The 21564-nt window shown below is 33.3% G+C and overlaps 1 protein-coding gene across 4 annotated transcripts in view; it reads left to right on the top strand.

Moving 5' to 3' along the window:
• AP3B1 (adaptor related protein complex 3 subunit beta 1) overlaps nt 1-21564 on the top strand; it is a 275059-nt gene that overhangs the window by 77795 nt on the left and 175700 nt on the right. For all 4 annotated transcript variants that reach the window (XR_009563389.1, XR_009563390.2, XM_030846347.2 and 1 more), the window contains exons 6-7: nt 206-272; nt 7332-7514. Coding sequence is in view for 2 of the 4 variants with exons in the window: in XM_030846347.2 (XP_030702207.1) it covers nt 206-272; nt 7332-7514 (250 nt within the window). In the remaining 2 variants the exon portion in view is untranslated. The remainder of the gene's footprint in view (nt 1-205; nt 273-7331; nt 7515-21564) is intronic.

The following is a 21564-nucleotide window of genomic DNA, read 5'->3' as shown; positions in this document are numbered from 1 at the left end:
GCAACTTTAGATAGAAAGATTAGGACACATCTGTGGGAAAAATCAACCCGTTCCACTTTAAATTTGTTTTCTGTTTATTTTTGTCTAGACATAAGTCTCCCCCACTTTAAAAAATTTTCAATATCCTTGAAATGATTAGCTTCCTTTAAAGTTAGAATTAAAGGAAAAAAAACTTAATGTAAATTTTGTTCTTTTTATGGTTTAGCCTTGATCCAGAGCAGAAGGAAATGTTAATTGAAATAATTGAAAAACTTCTGAAGGATAAAAGCACCGTAAGTAATATCTTTTTATGTCCAAGTAAAATTGTGCTTTATTTACATAGTATCATTTTACTGTTGTATATTTGATATAATTATTCTTATTTATTTTGAAATGGTATAAATATTAATGGAGCTCATTAAAATCCTTGAAGAATAAAAATATCTAGGTAAAGAGAAAGATTGCATTTGGAATTTTAGTTCGTTACATGTTTCTTCATCAGAATCTGAAGAAGAGAAAGTTGGGGAAAGAAAATTCGTTTTTTAACCTGTGGCTAAATTGTTGACTGCTTTTAAGGTCAGCCTTTTTATTTTAAGCAATGATTTATTAGGATTTTTAAAGACTGAATCACTTGGGAACAAATAATTATTTTAAAATGAAGTATTCAGTATTAAAGAGATAATGAAAATTTAGAGGAGTGTGTTTTAGTATTACAAGTGTGCTGTTTTTTTCTTAAATACTAAAATCTTTTCATATGTATAACACTGTTTTATTGGCTAGGTAGAATGATCTTACTGGGTAAATTTCCCATCTTTTGGGAATGTACATGTCTCTTCCCCCTTCCTATTCCACTCCTATTCTTTGTGTGTAGTGACATGATAATGAGGTCTAGAAATAGTGATGATGCGTGGGGTCTCTGAGCAGACCTCTGGAGGAGCTGGTGTAATGGTATCTTTGCTGGAGGCTTCTGCACCCATATATATGGCTCAAAACTATTCAGGAAAAGGATTCCAGCTCATCTTAGGATGGTATCACCCAGGTGCACGTATATCTGTATATAGCAGCTATCTGATACAGTAACCACTAGACTCACATAGCTAATATTATATGGCTTGGCATATGGTCTGTCTTGGAGAATGCTCAGTGTGTATTTGAGAGGAGTGTATTGGGTTGGCCAAGAAGTTCGTTAGGGTTTTTCCATAAGATGGTTTGGAAAAACCCAGCCAAACTTTTTGACCAACCCAATATATTCTGCTCTTTTTGAGTGGAGTGTTCAGTAGATGTCTCTTGGGTGTAATTGGTTTATAGTGTTGTGCAAGTCTTCTATTTCTTTGTTGATCTTCTTTCTTGTGGCTCATTGAAAGCAGAGTGTTGAAGTCTACTATTGCTATAGAGCTGTCTATTTCTCCCTTCAATTCTGTCAGTGTTTACTTCATATATTTAGGAGCTCTGGTATTTGGTGCATCTGTATTTATAATTGTTTTACCTTCCTTTTGTCATTGTAAAATGTCTCAATCGCTAGTAACAGTTTTTGTTTTAGGGCAAATTTTTAGGGCTTATAATTTCCCATGTATAAAGTTTTTGTTTGTGTTGAAAGAGCTGTTGTATATAAAATCCTCAGCACGTGCCTGACACTATAAAAGGATAAATAAGAAACAAATGACTCAAAAAGAAATGTAAAGAATACAATTTCTTTGTAAATTTAGAATGTCTGTTCTTGGGTTCTGACCATTTATTTCCAAAATACAGTAGAAAAAAATATTGTACTTGTACATAGTAGGTCTTTAATAGTTGTTGAATAATTGTGAGAATTAATTTGTTAATATTCTTGGTGATAGTAATTAGGTATTTTTTATTATTTTCAGTGTTTTGCTTCCCAAATGGTGTGTGTCATGCTCAGAGTTCATAGGTAGATCCTTTGGGAGCTTTGACTGTCTATCATTTATAAGGCACTCTTCATTCCTAAAGTGTTATATAGGATACGTTTATTTTTTAAAAATTAAAAAACGACCTATATCTATTTTTCTCTCCATATGAAACAGCAGTAGTTTATACTGAATTCTCTAATTCCAGAGCAAGAGCACAATGTTCCTTCCAGTGTCCTACCTTTTCATATTTGTAACTTCATTTTTTCCAACATTAAGAAATGTGACTTGCATTATCCACAATATATTTACTTATTTACTCAGTCCCAGAATGCAGATAAAGTATTGTTTCAGAATTGCTAACATGTACTCTGCGAAGAGTAGTGAGATGGGGACTACTAATTGAGTTAAATATTGGTTTAGAGTTATATTTATTGTTAGCCTTACTTCTTTGAATGCTGTTGTAAATTGAAATCGCTTTATCATTGTATGGTTGAACTTGTTATATTGTTCTCTAAGAAAGGTATTGATTTTCTGTGTGGTAATTTTATATCCTGCTTCTTTACTGAATTCTTTTATTGTTTGATTTAGTTTTATCTTTCAATCTCCATTTGTTTTATTCTGGAAAATAAATCATATCATTTGCAAACAGATAATTTTACTTCCTCTTTTCCAATACCTATGACTCTAATTTTTCTTGTCTAATTATATTGGTTTATAACTTTAGTACAGTGTTCAATAGTAGTGGAGATGGTGGGCATCCTTGCCTTGTTTTAGTTTAAAGAAAATGCCTGTAATGTGTCTGTGTTAAGTAAGATGCTGACCGTGAGGATTTTCTCTTTATCTTTGAAATATAATAGTTTTACCTGGTGTCTCAGGGTTAGTTGATATGGGTCAATTTTTTTCCTAGTACCCGGTGAGGCTTTTTAAAATACAGATTTAGAATTTATGTTATTTCTGGCAAACTGTTGTTGTTGTTGTTTAAGATTAAGTTTTAAATATTTATTCTGTTCAGTTGTTACTTTTTCTTCTTCAGGGATTTCAATTTTCTCTAAGTTGGATCTTCTTTGCCTGTCTTACATTTCAACCATTATCTCTCTAAACCTTTTTACTTCTTTATCTCATTTTCATTCTTTTGGTTCTTTTTGTTCTTTTCTTTAATGCCCCTTCAATTGTTTCAGACTGTCATAGATCTTTGTGAGGTTTTATGATGTATACATGAAAGATAACAGTCTGGGATTTAGGACTTATTTTTCTACTTATATATAATCGAAGTTTGGAGAGTCTCTGTATTTTAATTATGCTTAGAGCTTAAGTTTTAATCTTTTTGCTTTTTCTGAGTTTGGGTTGAGAGATTCAGATTTCCCTAGGTACTTGTCTACACAGTATTTAATTATGTTTTGTGAATGTTTTCTGATAATTTTTTCCTTTGTATGGTTATAATTTGATGTAGAAAGGTTAAAAATATTCTGATATCTGTATAGATATTTATGGATCTTATCTTTATTATTACTTTTTCTTGTCATGTATAATATATTGAAGGGATACAGCTATATTTCTTCCCCCCCCCAATTAATAATGTTAGCATTGACATTTGAAATCAGTAATCCTAAATCATTTTTGTTTAAAAATTTCCTAATTAAATGAACCAGGTCTAATTTATTTCCACATTTTGAAAAGGAATTTATTTGCTGTCAGCAGGAGCTTCTTGGGATCATTATGATGATGATGATAACATTGCTCTTGCTACTGATAAATATAAATTTGAAAGGTGTTAACATGTTTAAAAACTTTTCTTTCTTTAACCTCTGTTAATTATGAGATATACCTTCTGTTCCTTCTTTTAGCCTAAAGGAAGATTTTCTTGAAGTTGAGATCTCAAAGAAAATTAGTTGTATAATTCTCATGTTAAGGAAAGGTGGAAATAAAAAGCTTATTACAATATAATAGAAATTTTTTTCCCTTTTACTGGAGAAAGACCAGTATTTGTCATATGAATAGTCCTTTCCCCAAAATAAGTCACTTTGGGGTTAGGAATACAGTTATGGTAATGTAACTAGAAGAACATTTTAGAATTACTTAGATAACTGTTGTCTGAAGGTATCTGTAAATTCTAAAAGGTATAATAGAAGCTTACAATTGTCAGTATAATTGAAAGGGAACATTTTATTTATCCTTGATCATACCCAGTCAACTGTTATAAGTTTTTTTAAATATAATTTCTTCATTGTATATTCCTAGATTTATCATTTTCATCATATTTTCTCTATTTAACATATCCTAAACACTTTTCTTCTTTATTGAAAACCTTTCCTAATGTTCAGGTATAAATTCCTTTTTAAAATTTATAATTCTTTCTCTTGTTTTTCTTTAAAATGTAGAAATTCATACTTGTTGAGCAATTTAAGCTTTGTAGTGAACCTTCTTTCTTTTATTTAGAACACCTCAAAAGGTGTTTATTTCCTTTTTCCTTTCAGGTTAATTTTAAAGAAATCCTTTTGTAGCATTTAACTTTCTAATAGAAAACAGAGTTTCTTAGGAAAACAAATTAGGTCAGTGCCTACTGAAAATCTGAGTTGTTTATATTTTTTTGATGACAGAGTTTCTTCTTAATTAGTGAATATATTGGTAGTTCATAGCTAAGCTGTGAGGGTAAGACACCATTTTATAAGTTATTGGTTTAATGTTGGTAAAAGCTTCACTATTGTGGGCATAAAACCACACCTCTTCGTTTGTGCAGATGTTTTATTGTGTTAGATCTATTATCCAGCTATTAGAAGGTAAATGACTGATCTTTCCCATTTTCCATGCCTCAAGAAAATTGAAATAAGAAGGGGAATATCATTTGGGCTGTATGATTAGGGCAGGTTGGATGGCCATTAATTTAAGAGAAGAAAATCTTGGCTGCATTGGCCAGCTTACACCATATTATCAATCAAACCTTGATGCACTTCTTGTGATGACCCAGCACTCTCAGTTTTTTGCAACGTTAATTAGAATTCATGACAAAATAGATGCAAGGAAACGTTTTGTACCCTTCATAATTTTATAGAAAATTTATTGTTATTAGAGGAACCATTTGCTTAGTGTGATTTTTTTCATTACCAGCTTGTCAACTAGCATAGATAATCTGGCGAAAATATGAACTCCATAGATGGAGTGTCACTTTTGTTGATGGTTCATGTAGTTTACCTTGGAGCACAGCTAATGGCTGAAGTTCATAGCAACAGCACAGAAAAACGTGACAACCAAGGGAAGATAAATGAACCATGTTTATTGCTTTAATATAAAAAATACGTAAATGGAAAACTGCATTTGAATTTGATGAGTTCATTGCTAGTTTTCTTGGAGTGATTTATTTTTCCCCTTATATAAAAAGCTACTATTGACACAGTGAGATGGAAATTAACTGTCTGTTTTTGGGAAACCAATATTTTTGTTTTTCAAATCTGAGTAGATCATTTTATTTTAATTCTGTAAGTTGTATAGAATATTGAATATTGAATATACCAGAATAACCAATTCTTCTGGCAGTGTTTAGGCTAGAGTCGATTGTTAAAACCATATAATGAAACATCTAAAATCATCAGTTTTATTTTGTAAAGGTTCTTTTCTTTATGTTCTTCCTAATTATTTTTGTGTTTCAATGAACTTTATCTTTACTTAAGTAATGAATTATTTTCTTTCATTTTCATGTTATTTGTTAATACTTTAGAACTATTTTGTACCTGTAGCTCTTGTTTTGATAAATCTAGTACCATGTGGGAGCTGATTTTCCTTTTAATTGTTTGGTGTCTAAACATATTTGAAAAAGATAATTTCTAGGTTTGGGCAGAATAACTTGATTTTACATAGTATTCCTTAAATCGAAATTTTGTTGAATTCCCATTTCAATTTCACAGATTATTTTATTCTAAGTGGTATTATTTATTTTTGTACTTTAACACCCTTGCCAATTAAAAATACATATCTTAATATAAGATTGACATATATAAGTATAAATGTATTTCACAAATACTGTGTTACCCTATAGTTTGATGTCATAAATTTAGTTGTTTTAAGAGATTTTTAAATGATAATTCTAATCTTTTAGAAATATGATTACCACAGAATATAATTTCTGAAGAGTGATTTGTGCAGAAGACATCAAAATGTGGTGTTGAAACACAAACATAACTTCCTTCCCATATCAATAGCACATAGAAAATTATACATATGATACATTTTTATTTAGTTCACACAGATAATCAATTCTTTGCTTTTTCGATTGAGGTGCATACATGCTGGGACCAGCAGGCACCAGTACATGGGCAGGGCTGGAGTCAATAAATGCAGCTTCACGTTTATACTGATTGGTAATTCATAAAATCCCCACAGGACTGGAAACTTGTTTAGCATAATAGCAAGTCTATATTCTGAGCTGTTTTCTTTCAATTGTATTGTTGGTTGCACATTAATAAGCTAAATGTCAGCCAAGTAGAGGGACACTAAACACTAAAAATATGAATATCATTGTATCTAATATTTTTCAAAAAGTACCATTTCAGTAAGTTATATTTCTATTTAATTGCTTATTTTAAGACATTAGGGAAATTTTATATACTAAAATGAAGATCCCTAGTGTTCAGAAAGAATATGATATTAATTTATTTTTTCAAAACCCTATTATATTGTGGGCTAACTGCAGACATACCAGTGTACCTATATAAAAATATTTGTATATTATATATTCTGCTTAGCTTGTATCTTCATACCAAAGAAATCTTAATTTCACCACTTTGCAAAAACATGGCAATTCCAAAAACAACATTTATGTTTCATTAACTGGTCTTGGAGAAAGCTACCTTTTGTTGGTAATATATTATTTCAATTTATACACACTATTATATAAGTAATAATAATGTTCTAAAATTTTAGCCAGTATTTTTTCCTTGTAAATAAATTATATCGGTAAAAATTAACAGGTTGATTAAAGTGTGTAAGATTTGAAAGTATTTTTATACTAAAGACATTTATGAGGTCCTCACACGCTTTAAGATAAGTTCATTGTGGAATTGTGGTCATTCTCATTTTAAACTGATATGATACGGTCCTTGTTATTGTACTAAATACTGAATCTTTAGATTAGAGTTCAGGTAAGCTTTAAAAATGAAAACTGCATGATTAATATGTCTAATCCATATGTGAACAATTTATTGAAATTTTATGTGATGAGATAAAAAATATTATGATTTTTTAATGCTAATACTTCTAATTCAAATACTTTAGAAAAGTATTCATTTTTCAGACATGTTACAGCTATCAAAGTTATTCTTTGAGGGAGTGACTTCAGAATTTGTTATTCAAACAGGAACATTTATTAATCAAATGACTGAATACTTTTAATATTGATTGCCATAACACTGATTGCATCTCTGTAATGCCTGAATGGAATCCTTGATGGAAGGAAAACATTTTTTAATGAGTTACTATTTCTTTCTTTTCTAGTTGGTGGCTGGCAGTGTTGTCATGGCTTTTGAAGAAGTATGCCCGGATAGAATAGATCTCATTCACAAGAATTACCGCAAGCTATGTAATTTACTAGTTGATGTAGAAGAGTGGGGGCAGGTTGTCATAATCCACATGCTAACTCGATATGCTCGTACACAGTTTGTCAGTCCTTGTAAAGAGGTAAGTGTTGAATAATCTTACACTTAAAAATTATACTAAGAAAATGGTTGAGTTTTTTAAAATGTGTACAAAAAATTAAGAGTAGAAAAATATAGAAGTCTGCATGTTTAAGGAGGACTAATTTTTCTCACGTTCTTTTGGAAAGCAGGAAACCAATATAAATGCAAGGATAATTGTTCGTTGTTTTGGCACTGATTGATGCATATTTAATGGCATAGTGTATAAACTTTTAGTATGAGGCCTGGCAAGAGCCCCTTGTTAGGAGCGGCAGCATGACACAGTGTTTGCAGTGACATTGCCAGATCATGGATATTTTGGTTATTAGTTTCATACCTTTGAGACGCAGCTGTTCCAGGTACTCACTTGTGAAGTAGGTAATGTGATTCTAACATAAGTTAATTTATACCTAAGATAATTTCTGACCTTTACAGATAAATTATTGTTGAACTTTTTTTTTTTTTTTTTTTTTGCGGTGCGCGGGCCTCTCACTGTTGTGGCCTCTCCCGTTGCGGAGCACAGGCTTCGGACGCGCAGGCTCAGTGGCCATGGCTCACGGGCCCAGCTGCTCCGCGGCATGTGGGATCTTCCCGGACCGGGGCACGAACCCGTGTCCCCTGCATTGGCAGGCGGACTCTCAACCACTGCACCACCAGGGAAGCCCTATTGTTGAACTTTTAAACTACTTTTTTGTAGCTTTAAATTTCTAAAATATGTTTGTTTTACTTTTTTTTCACTTAAGCTGGTAGAATTTTAGTAAAATTATTAAGTATATCTTACAGTGAAGTTATTTGTTTTCTTTGTGCAGATTAAATTAGAAGCATACCTTATTCTTTTCATTATATTAACAATTTAGAAGGCTTTATTACACAGTTTGCAATAGAGATCTCTCAATGTATGTATAAGATTTAAGTGTAAGCTTTAAGTTGTTTAAAGAAATCATTAAATATTACAAGTATAGCACTCTCATTCATTCTAGTCTTGAGATATTTCTTTTTTGTCTTTTTAAAAAGCAGTATTATAGATTTTAAAAGCAGTATAGAAAGTAAAAGACCAGATATCTCCCAATTATGTCATAGTGTTTTTTTATACAAAGTTATGAATAGGCTTTGATTGAGTGTTCAGTACTAATTGCTTTTGTTAATTAGAAATAATATTAAAGTGAGAGAAAAATGTATATAAAATGGAAAAATGTTCATAATTCTTGCTTTAGGTGACATGTCAAGTTTTCTGATATTTAAGGAGTTTAAATGTTTAAAATATTCATCAGTGTTTTCTGCATTTACTAAGTATTGTTAGTATTAAAAAGTATTTAAATTTTTAAAAATATATCTTTATCCAGAAGGCTATCTGTAATATTGACTCTATCTTAATTTTAGTATTTAAAAAGTGATTGGGTTATTCTACTTAAAATTCAAAGTATGTTTTAAAGTATTTGTATGTAAAAGTCTAATGCCACACAGGGCTCTTAGATTGATGAAATTTTATCATTGAACGAAGTAAACTTTTGATGGCACTTTTGCTGGATTAAGCAGCATGTCCATGCTGCAGGTGTCTTGCCCCTTTTGTGTCAGTGGTAACTTTGGAGAGAGATTTTTGTTGCTAATAGCTATCTGTTTGATTTCAGCCAGTTCCTTTCCAGAATGCTATTCAGATATATTTTTTTCTTATTGTGTAAGATTATAGGTAATTTTATGTTATCTAGCCACTGTCTCTATTTAAAATTTTAAATTTTACTTTCCTGTCATCATCAAATCATTTTCAGTAGCTGTATGCAAGTGATCCCTGCTTTATCATTATATAGAAACTAGAGTTTAAAAAATGTATTTTCCTTCCTTATCTTCTAAAAGTAGACTTTAAAATCTCTGTTTTTGTACTTTGTGTTTCTGTTCCTTGAATTTTGTTTCATCTTATTTTAGATAAAATTAGTTTTTAAACCTATGCACAAAGCAGGAGAGTTAAATTCTACACTACCATATATATTTATTCTTTCGACAGATAGTTTTTAAAATTGGTACTATAATGCATTCTTTGTGTTTTCACATGTAACTCTGTGAACGGTAATTTTTACAAACACGAGATGAAGTTTGATCATTGTCCTGGGTACACTGGAATTGTGCTAAATCATTTCTTATCTTTGCCATTTATTTGCAATCTGACTTTGGCATTATTCTAAATTATGTGGTTAGTAGACTAATTTTGTGGCTTCCAAGTGCGCAGCTCTGTCCTCAGGAAGCTAGCACTGCTGCAGCAGCAACCACGGAGGGGGGGGGCAGTGGCGCTCTTGAGTGTGCAACTCTGGCTCTTGCCACCATTCCAACAGAGCATCTTCACCTTTGCTTGCCTTTCATAGGCAGCTTTGCATATGATTTCCCTTTGAGAAAGACTCCTTGGCTTAAGGAAGGAAAAGAAAGAAAACCACTTCAATAGAACATTTATAAGGGTGTAGCTAACTATAATCATATGTATTTTTTTTTTTTAGTTATAGAAGCAATTCAAGCACATGGTGAAATAAAAAATAAGTCTTCCTTCTCATAACTCTTGGTTGACCCCTTAGAGACAATTACTGGCAACCACTGAATTTCACTTGTTTTGGTGGTTATAAATTTTACTTTGAATAATACATTTCACTTTATTTATTGATTTAAAATATCAGACTCCAATAAAGCTATTTAAAAAAATGATATCAGTTGACTCCAAAATAATCAGGATAACAGGCTTGTGTCTCCTTGTGTACATATGTGTTCTGTTAAGTACCATCGGGAAAGATTTGAAAGTGTCATCCTTCATTGTAGTGTTAGCAGTAAGGGACTGTCAAAGATGTAAGACTTTTGGTACAAATATATTTTATAAAATGAAAGTTCAAGTGGATTATCATAATTTAGACTGTGTCCATGCTTACTCTTTCAGTCAACCCATCTCAGTGACTAGCTGTTAATTCTGTTTAACAGAAACTTTTGAATGAGCAGTCCAGCCACTTATACTCTTGGGGACTTTTTGGCCTAGACTTCAAGTTGCATCCAACTTTTTAGGTCTAGCCAGGGTGATTTTAACTTTATGATTCAGTTTGCCAATTTCTAAAGCAAAGTTTGACCATACCTGGAAGAAACTGAGAAGTATTCAGCATTTATATCTGCTTTCATTCTTCACTTCTCATGTTGTAAAAAGCATACGATGGAGTAAAGAACTGTTAAAGTATTATAGAATAGAAAGAAATTGGAACAGTACTCCAGCAGAGTTAGTGCTGAGTTGTTAATATCCTTTTATGTCTCTTAATCATCAACACTTGAATGTGTTTTTTTCACAGAATTAGCAGAAGGATGTTCATTCTAGCGTCCCATCACTTTACGTAAGGCAGAAGTCACTTGCATAAATGCTATGTAAACACCATTTTATGATGTTTAAAGAGCCATCTACCTTGAAGTGAAAGGATTTACGAGTGAGAAAACTCACTAAAATAATTCATTGACTTAAAAGTTACCTAAAATAATAAATACCAAATTCATTAAAATCAAGAGGTTTCTCTTTTTAAGTACTAAGAAAATGTGAAGAGTAATACTGTGATACTTAATATTTAGCAAATTATTATTTTGGTGTATTTTCTTATGTTCTATTTTATTTGAGATAGGGCAGTGGGAATTATTATACCCATTTTATAGGTGACAAAACTGAGATGTATAGATTTTAATTACTCACCTAAGATAATATTGCTTATAAAAGGTGGAGCCAGAAATATAAACAGAATAATCTAATCCCTAGGTCAACATTCTTTCCTTTATATCTGTTCACTCGTGACTTTTAAATTAAAATATATTTTTGCTCACTTTAATAAGTTTCTGAGTGTTTGCTTATCATGTTCTAGTCAAAGCTAATTTTGAAGCCCCCTCCCCAATCCTTAGTGCTCAGACATTGCAATTAGCTAACAACCATAATTACATTTGCTTTTCAAAGAGAAAAATTATGTTTCTCATTGAATTCTTTAAAACATTTGTTTGTGTTCATACGCTTGAAGCGTAGCAAAATTGTTTTTTTGAGGAATTGAAAATTAGTAGAAGTACTTTTTGAGATGAGCTGATGTACGTGCTTTTGTCAGTAAGTCCTCAAATGAACACATCATATACAAATAAGCTTCTTCAGGGGCAGAAGCGATTTTTAATTTAGTTTATTTGCATCATTATAGATCAGTACTTAGCCTGTTTATATGTAAATGTATGATTTGAGGAACAATTAAGTGTTGACAAAGTAGATTGCAGTCATATCAATTGCAGTGCATTTTCCATAATTTTTCTAACTGACATCTTTGATGATAAATAGTGGATGCCAAGTCAAAGCCGATTATACAGTGCACTAGGAATTCATGGGGCTGTCAGGGAGAAGACCGATTGACTTTGAATTTACATATTAATGAGAAGATTTGTTAAGAGGGTGCTTGACTATAGAAAATAACAGCGTTGTTTATAGGGCACGACATTTTATAAATACAGCTGATGCAGGAAAATGGAAATTAAACCTTTTAGGTTAATAAATTCAAGAGACTGCTAAAATGCATATTTGCATTTTTATTTTCTTAAATTTACCTTACTCTTTGCAGTCCAAGTGGCTTTTTTTTAATTCTAGGTCAACTTTGTATAATTTTCAAGGATATAAAATTACTTAAATGTTTTCTTTGTATCATTCAAGCCTATTGTAGGAGAATTCTTGAAGCCTAAATGCAAGTCTCTGAGTCTAAAGTGCTTTTGTAGAAGTAATAGATTTTTAAAAATAAATGTTATTAAAAAAAACAAGTAAATTTTAAGTGATTAAAAAAAAAATTAGTGGTATTACTTATAAACTGAAGTGAAACTGGGCCTGACAGGAATGTCTTTCATTTTATGAATTAAAGTTGAACTTTCTCTAGGATGTGATGGTTTTGGAAGAATTATCAAAATATTTTACTTCACTAATTTAGAACTTAAAATTATGTATGTTCACAGTTACTTTTTAGCATGTGAATCTAGGTAATAACATTCTGGTGGGAATATGTATGCCGTTTTGAAATTGAAAATGATGATTTTACTTTTCTTCCTCTCATTATATCTGTATTTCAATTATAAAACCTTATATAGGTGTAAGAAAGTTCCAAGTTTACAATTTTGTTTCAAGTATTTTTAAGATACGTTTCTTAAGTTTTTCAAGGGTAGCTATAAAATAAGAACCCATCAGAACACAAAATTCATGGACATACTTCTTGATTAGCAATTTTCTGCAAGTACAAAAATATTTTGGGAATAGACTCGAAACTCCACATCCAGGCCCTGTTTTAGAGGACCCAAGTGTTAGAGATTATTTTTTATTTTTTCTTTACAGGTTAACTTTCTTTGTAAAATAAATTTTGTATTTTGTCTTACTAATGGGCTGTTTTTGAATCTTACTTGCTATTCTGCGGAATTTTTAAAAAACAAAATAGTGAAGAGTTGTGGTAGAATTCGTGCTTTACAATGCAAATAAAAAAGTTTTTAGCTCACTCTTTCAGGCAACTATTGACAAAGGAAGGGTTCAGTGTGCAGTTTAATGGGAAACTATGGACCATGTGCTGATATTGAAATGAGGTCTCTGCTCCCTGAATTGGTTATGGAGCATTTATCTTAAAGATTGCTTATTCTTTTTGTTGTTTATAGTTTATTTTTGATTGGGTTTTTTAAACTTACATAGTTTCTTTTCTAAAGAAACATTTAAAATTTTATTCAAGTAACATGTATGTGGTTAAAAAAAAGAAGTTAAATAATACAAGGCTTATAAGAAACAATATTTTCCTATCCCACCTTTCCCATGCCTGAATTAGCTCCTTCAAATTCTTTTAGGCTTTTGTGTATGTGTATGCATTTAACTTTCTCCATTTCTGAGTAATATACATATATTGCTGTTTCTTGATTTATCAATTTTAGACATGACTTCCAATTATAGAAATGGAGGATTTAGCATTCTTCTATTGTATTACCGTATGCTTCCATTTTCCCTGTTCTATCTTTGCAATTTAATTGTATTACAATTTTTCAATCATTGTTTATTGTTCATTTAATTATCACTATGAATGTTATTTATACTGTATAGTAACATTTTCATCTCCTTTTTTGTGGAACTTTAAGTTCTTCCTGGAATCAAAAATTGCCTTATTTTTAATTTGCCTAGTTTATCATGTCACTATTACAAAAGCACTCCAAATTCTCCATCAGAAAATTAAATCCTCTTCAAATATTATTTTATAGGCAGTTGTTGAGATACTACTAGTTGCCTACCTAATATCAGTTCTCCAACTCCACTTATTAAATAACAGAATCCTGGTTTTTGTTCAGAGTAGTGATAAGTCTAGTTAAAAATAACCAACTTCTTCAAACACCCTTGGAGTCGGAAATGGCTATATGACCAGTTGTAGAAATTGAGATAGTTGCAGAAATATTCTGGCAGAGATTCTAGGACAGCTATTATTTTTCTGACAGGCTTACTTGACATATATATTTTACCCTTTACCTTTTTTCATTGTTTCTTCTTGGAATGTATGTGTGATGATTAGAGGTACAGCAGCCATTTTGCAGGCATGAGGATGAAGCCACACTCTGAAAGTAGATGGTACTGAGAAAAAAAAAATGTTCTCCTTATGGATAACTTGATATTTCTGTTATATATAGCTGAACACAGTCCTAGTTAGTACTGTTGTCATATATCCAGTATTCCAATAACTTCATACTCTTCCAGGAGACATTCTCCTGGAGGCTTTACCCTCCTTTTCTAACCTGATTGCTTGCTAGGCTTGCTACACAGCTGTTGTTCTGGAACATAATTTCTTCTCTTTTCTGTGTTAAATCCTCTATTTCTTAGGCCTTCATCTCCCTAGTGTCTTCTTTTTTGGTCTTCCTGGATGGAGAATATCTTGCAGTACCTTCTTAAGAATGGGTAGATTAGAGGTAAAATTTCGAGACTTTGCAGTGTCACTCTCACACTTGATATTTTGCCTGGACTCTTGGATCAGTATTCTCTTAGGTCTTATATGTTTGAAATGTCTTGCTACTTTTACACTTGACTTCTTGGTTGGATATAAATGTTGGGATACCTTTTGAGAGCTCTGTAGCCACAGATTTTTCTTTTTTGCAGGTAACTTGATTTTTTTGTTTGTATCCTCAAAAATGTTTTTTTTTTTTCTTAAAATAGTTTGAAGATTAGCAAGGTTGCCTCTCAGTGTGGATCATTCTATATGCTCTGTATATTCACTTCTTCCTTTATTTTAGGGAATTGCCTTTTATGTTTGAACTTTTAAATTTGATATCAAAACTTATTTTCTTACTCCATTTGTCAATTATATGCTTCAGGAATACCAATTATTCTATTTTATAATCTTTGCCTACTGTATCTTTCACCTCTTTAAAAAATTGCTTTGATGTTTGTCTTTTTATTTGCATTCCTTTATCTCCATTCTTTTTTTTCTGTCAGTAATTTGATTTTCAGTGATCTAATCTGTTATATATAGTTTTTACTTAATTTGGTAATGATACGGCTTTCATCTTTAACTTTCTTTACTCAGGTTTAAATCTTATATTTCCTTTATTCTATGGTTCGAACATGTGGTTTTTTTGAGTTCATGTTCTTAGTAACTTGCTGGAGAATTTCTTTTGATATATGGAGGATTTTCTTCCAGAATGATTTCTTTATTTTTTGCATGTTTTTTTTCTTTCCCCCTTTTGTGCTATGAATGTATTGCACAGTTATTATGCACTTTTCATATTGCAACTACTTGGGAAGTGCTGGTATAGACATTTTATTTGCTCTGATATAGTGTGACTTCTTAATTCTGTCCCAGCACACCTAAAGGCAGTTTGTTTCTTCCTCTCAGTTTCAATCTGATTGTGGGTATTTTGTGCCTTTTTGCTTTAGTAGCCTTAGGGCATTTGGGGAAAGGAGTAATTTGTGGGATAGTAAATTCAGTCTTAGCAGAGATGGATCTCGTTTTTAGAATACTTGAGCACTTCTTCGGGAACTTTCTTTATTTTTTCTTTTACATTTTAAAAAAATATTTATTTGTAATTTATTTTTGGCTATGCTGGGTCTTAGTTGCAGCATCCAGGATCTTCATTGCGGCATGTGGGCTTCTAAGTTGAGGCCTGCGGACTATTAGTTGCGGCTTGCATGTGGAATCTAGTTACCCGACCAGAGATCGAACTGGGCCCCCTGCAATGGGAGTGCAGAGTCTTACCCACGGGACCACCAGGGAAGTCCCTGAGATAAACTTTTTAAAAAGCCAGGAAGATCTGAATGCAGCAGTGACAACTGGCAGTAACTGATTTTTTTTTTTAACTTTTTTTATTTTTACATCTTTATTGGAGTATAATTGCTTTACAATGGTGTGCTAGTTTCTGCTTTATAACAAAGTGAATCAGTTATACATATACATATGTTCCCATATCTCTTCCCTCTTGCGTCTCCCTCCCTCCCACCCTCCCTATCCCACCCCTCCAGGAGGTCACAAAGCACCGAGCTGATCTCCCTGTGCTATGCTGGCTGCGTCCCACTAGCTGTCTATTTTACGTTTGGTAGTGTATATATGTCCATGCCACTCTCTCGCTTTGTCACAGCTTGTCCTTCCCCCTCCGCATATCCTCAAGTCCATTCTCTAGTAGGTCTGTGTCTTTATTCCTGTCTTACCCCTAGGTTCTTCATGACATTTTATTTTCTTAAATTCTATATATATGTGTTAGCATACGGTATTTGTCTTTCTCTTTCTGACTTACTTCACTCTGTATGACAGACTCTAGGTCTATCCACCTCATTACAAATAGCTCAATTTTGTTTCTTTTTTATGGCTGAGTAATATTCCATTGTATATATGTGCCACATCTTCTTTTTCCATTCATCCGATGATGGAAACTTAGGTTGTTTCCATCTCCTGACTATTGTAAATAGAGCTGCAATGAACATTTTGGTACATGACTCTTTTTGAATTATGGTTTTCTCAGGGTATATGCCCAGTAGTGGGATTGCTGGGTCATATGGTAGTTCTATTTGTAGTTTCTTAAGGAACCTCCATACTGTTCTCCATAGTGGCTGTACCAATTCACATTCCCACCAGCAGTGCAAGAGTGTTCCCTTTTCTCCACACCCTCTCCAGCATTTATTGTTTCTAGATTTTTTGATGATGGCCATTCTGACTGGTGTGAGATGATATCTCATTGTAGTTTTGATTTGCATCTCTCTAATGATTAATGATGTTGAGCATTCTTTCATGTGTTTGTTGGCAGTCTGTATATCTTCTTTGGAGAAATGTCTATTTAGGTCTTCTGCCCATTTTTGGATTGGGTTTGTTTTTTTGTTATTGAGCTGCATGAGCTGCTTGTAAATTTTGGAGATTAATCCTTTGTCAGTTGCTTCATTTGCAAGTATTTTCTCCCATTCTGAGGGTTGTCTTTTGGTCTTGTTTATGGTTTCCTTTGCTGTGCAAAAGCTTTGAAGTTTCATTAGGTCCCATTTGTTTATTTTTGTTTTTATTTCCATGTCTCTAGGAGGTGGGTCAAAAAGGATCTTGCTGTGATTTATGTCATAGAGTGTTCTGTCTATGTTTTCCTCTAAGAGTTTGATAGTGTCTGCCCTTACATTTAGGTCTTTAATCCATTTTGAGCTTATTTTTGTGTATGCTGTTAGGGAGTGATCTAATCTCATACTTTTACATGTACCTGTCCAGTTTTCCCAGCACCACTTCTTAAAGAGGCTGTCCTTTCTCCACTGTACATTCCTGCCTCCTTTATCAAAGATAAGGTGACCATATGTGTGTGGGTTTATCTCTGGGCTTTCTATCCTGTTCCTTTGATCTATATTTCCGTTTTTGTGCCAGTACCATACTGTCTTGATTACTGTAGCTTTGTAGTATAGTCTGAAGTCAAGGAGCCAGATTCCTCCAGCTCCGTTTTTCGTTCTCAAGATTGCTTTGGCTATTCGGGATCTTTTGTATTTCCATACAAATTGTGAAATTTTTTGTTCTAGTTCTGTGAAAAATGCCAGTGGTAGTTTAATAGGGATTGCATTGGATCTGTAGATTGCTTTGGGTAGTAGAGTCATTTTCACAATGTTGATTCTTCCAATCTAAGAACATGATATATATCTCCATCTATTTGTATCATCTTTAATTTCTTTCATCAGTGTCTTATAATTTTCTGCATACAGGTCTTTTGTCTCATTAGGTAGGTTTATTCCTAGATATTTTATTCTTTTTGTTGCAGTGGTAAATGGGAGTGTTTTCTTGATTTCGTGTTCAGTTTTTTCGTCATTAGTGTATAGGAATGCCAGAGGTTTCTGTGCATTAATTTTGTATCCTGCTACTTTCCCAAATTCATTGATTAGCCCTAGTAGTTTTCTGGTTGCATCTTTAGGATTCTCTGTGTATAGTATCATGTCATCTGCAAACAGTAACAGCTTTACTTCTTCTTTTCCGATTTGGATTCCTTTTATTTCCTTTTCTTCTCTGATTGCTGTGGTTAAAACTTCCAAAACTATGTTGAATAAGAGAGGTGAGAGTGGGCAACCTTGTCTTGTTCCTGATCTTAGTGGAAATGCTTTCAGTTTTTCACCATTGAGGACAATGTTGGCTGTGGGTTTATGATATATGGCCTTTATTATGTTGAGGAAAGTTCCTTCTATGCCTACCTTCTGTAGGGTTTTTATCATAAATGGGTGTTGAAATATGTCGAAAGCTTTCTCTGCATCTATTGAGATGATCATATGGTTTTGCTCCTTCAGTTTGTTAATATGGTGTATCAAGTTGATTGATTTGCATATATTGAAGAATCCTTACATTCCTGGAATAAACCCCACTTGATCATGGTGTATGATCCTTTTAATGTGCTGTTGGATTCTGTTTGCTAGTGTTTTGTTGAGGATTTTTCCATCTATGTTCATCAGTGATATTGGCCTGTAGATTTCTTTCTTTGTGACAGCTTTGTCTGGTTTTGGTATCAAGGTGATGGTGGCCTCATAGAATGAGTTTGGGAGTGTTCCTCCCTCTGCTGTATTTTGGAAGAGTTTGAGAAGGATAGGTGTTAGCTCTTCTCTAAATGTTTGATAGAATTCGCCTGTGAAGCCATCTGGTCCTTGGCTTTTGTTTGTTGGAGATTTTTAATCACAGTTTCAATTTCAGTGCTTGTGATTGGTCTGTTCATATTTTCTATTTCTTCCTGATTCAGTCTTGGCAGTTTGTGTATTTCTAAGAATTTGTCCATTTCTTCCAGATTTCCCATTTATTGGCATAGAGTTGCGTGTAGTAATCTCTGATGATCTTTTGTATTTCTGCAGTGTCAGCTGTTACTTCTCCTTTTTCATTTCTAATTCTATTGATTTGAGTCTTCTCCCTTTTTTTCTTGATGAGTCTGGCTAATGGTTTATCAATTTTGTTTATCTTCTCAAAGAACCAGCTTTTAGTTTTATTGATCTTTGCTATCATTTCCTTCATTTGTTTTTCCTTTATTTCTAATCTGATCTTTATGATTTCTTTCCTTCTGCTAACTTTGGGGGTTTTTTGTTCTTCTTTCTCTAATTGATTTCGGTGCAAGGTTAGGTTGTTTATTCGAGATGTTTCCTGTTTCTTAAGTTAGGATTGTACTGCTATAAACTTCCCTCTTAGAACTGCTTTCACTGCATCCCATAGGTTTTGGGTCGTCATGTCTCCATTGTCATTTGTTTCTAGGTATTTTTTGATTTCCTGTTTGATTTCTTCAGTGATCACTTCGTTATTAAGTAATGTATTGTTTAGCCTCCATGTGTTTGTGTTTTTTACAGATCTTTTCCTGTAATTGATATCTAGTCTCATAGTGTTGTGGTCAGAAAAGATACTTGATACAATTTCAGTTTTCTTAAATTTACCAAGGCTTGATTTGTGACCCAAGATATGATCTATCCTGGAGAATGTTCCATGAGCACTTGAGAAAAATGTGTATTCTGTTGTTTTTGGATGGAATGTACTATAAATATCAATTAAGTCTGTCTTGTTTAATGTGTCATTTAAAGCTTGTGTTTCCTTATTTATTTTCATTTTGGATGATCTGTCCATTGGTGAAAGTAGGGTGTTAAAGTCCCCTACTATGAATGTGTTACTGTCGATTTCCCCTTTTATGGCTGTTAGTACTTGCCTTATGTATTGAGGTGCTCCTATGTTGGGTGCATAAATATTTACAATTCTTATATCTTCTTCTTGGATCGATCCCTTGATCATTATGTAGTGTCCTTCTTTGTCTCTTCTAATAGTCTTTATGTTAAAGTCTATTTTGTCTGAAATGAGAATTGCTACTCCAACCTTCTTTTGGTTTCCATTTGCATGGAATATCTTTTTCCATCCCCTCACTTTCAGTCTGTATGTGTCTCTAGGTCTGAAGTGGGTCTCTTGTAGACAGCATATATATGGGTCTTGTTTTTGTATCCATTCAACCAGTCTGTGTCTTTTGGTTGGAGCATTTAATCCATTTACATTTAAGGTAATTATCGATATGTATGTTCTATTTCCTATTTTCTTAATTTTTTGGGGTTCGTTATTGTAGGTCTTTTCCTTCTTTTGTGTTTCTTGCCTAGAGAAGATCCTTTAGCATTTGTTGTAAAGCTGGTTTGGTGGTGCTGAACTCTCTCAGCTTTTGCTTGTCTGTACAGGTTTTAATTTCTCCACCAAATCTGAATGAGATCCTTGCTGGGTAGAGTAATCTTGGTTGCAGGTTTTTCTCCTTCATCACTTTAAATATGTCCTGCCAGTCCCTTCTGGCTTGCAGAGTTTCTGCTGAAAGATCAGCTGTTAACTTTATGGGGATTCCCTTGTGTGTTATTTGTTGTTTTTCCCTTGCTGCTTTTAATATGTTTTCTTTGTATTTAATTTTTGACAGTTTGATTAATATGTGTCTTGGCATATTTCTCCTTGGATTTATCCTGTATGGGACTCTCTGTGCTTCCTGAACTTGATTAACTATTTCCTTTCCCATATTAGGGAAGTTTTCAACTATAATCTGTTCAAATATTTTCTCAGTCCCTTTCTTTTTCTCTTCTTCTTCTGGGACCCCTATAATTCTAATGTTGTTGTGTTTAATGTTGTCCCAGTGGTCCCTGCGACTGTCCTCAGTTCTTTTCATTCTTTTTTCTTTATTCTGCTCTGCAGTGGTTATTTCCACTATTTTATCTTCCAGGTCACTTATCCGTTCTTCTGCCTCAGTTATTCTGCTATTGATCCCATCTGGAGTATTTTTAATTTCACTTATTGTGTTGTTCATCATTGCTTGTTTCATCCTTAACTCTTCTAGGTCTTGTTAAATGTTTCTTGCATTTTCTGTATTCTATTTCCAAGATTTTGGATCATCTTTACTATCATTATTCTGAATTCTTTTTCAGGTAGACTGCCTATTTCCTCTTCATTTGTTAGGTCTGGTGGGTTTTTATCTTGCTCCTTCATCTGTTGTGTGTTTTTCTGTCTTCTCATTTTGCTTATCTTACTGTGCTTGGGGTCTCCTTTTTGCAGGCTGCAGGTTCATAGTTCCCGTTGTTTTTGGTGTCTGTCCCCAGTGGCTATATTTGGTTCAGTGGGTTGTGTAGGCTTCCTGGTGGAGGAGACTAGTGCCTGAGTTCTGGTGGATGAGGCTGGATCTTGTCTTTCTGGTGGGCACGTCCACGTCTGCTGGTGTGTCTTGTGGTGTCTGTGTACTTATTATGATTTTAGGCAGCCTCTCTGCTAATGGGTGGGGTTGTGTTCCTGTCTTGCTAGTTGTTTGGCATAGGGTGTCCAGCACTGTAGCTTGCTGCTCGTTGAGTGAAGCTGGGTGCTGGTGTTGAGATGGAGATCTCTGCGAGATTTTCGCCGTTCGATATTACGTGGAGCTGGGAGGTCTCTTGTGGACCAGTGTCCTGAACTTGGCTCTCCCACCTCAGAGGCACAGCACTGACTCCTGACTGCAGCACCAAGAGCCTTTCATCCCCACGGCTGAGAATAAAAGGGAGAAAAAGTAGAAAGAAAGAAAGACAAAGAGAGAGAGAGAGAGGGAAAGAAAGAAAGAAAGAAGGAGGGAGG

The sequence above is a fragment of the Globicephala melas genome, chromosome 3 (genome assembly GCF_963455315.2).
Source record: "Globicephala melas chromosome 3, mGloMel1.2, whole genome shotgun sequence".
In the NCBI taxonomy this organism is placed as follows: Eukaryota; Metazoa; Chordata; class Mammalia; order Artiodactyla; family Delphinidae; genus Globicephala; species Globicephala melas.
This window is presented reverse-complemented; position numbering and strand designations above follow the sequence as displayed.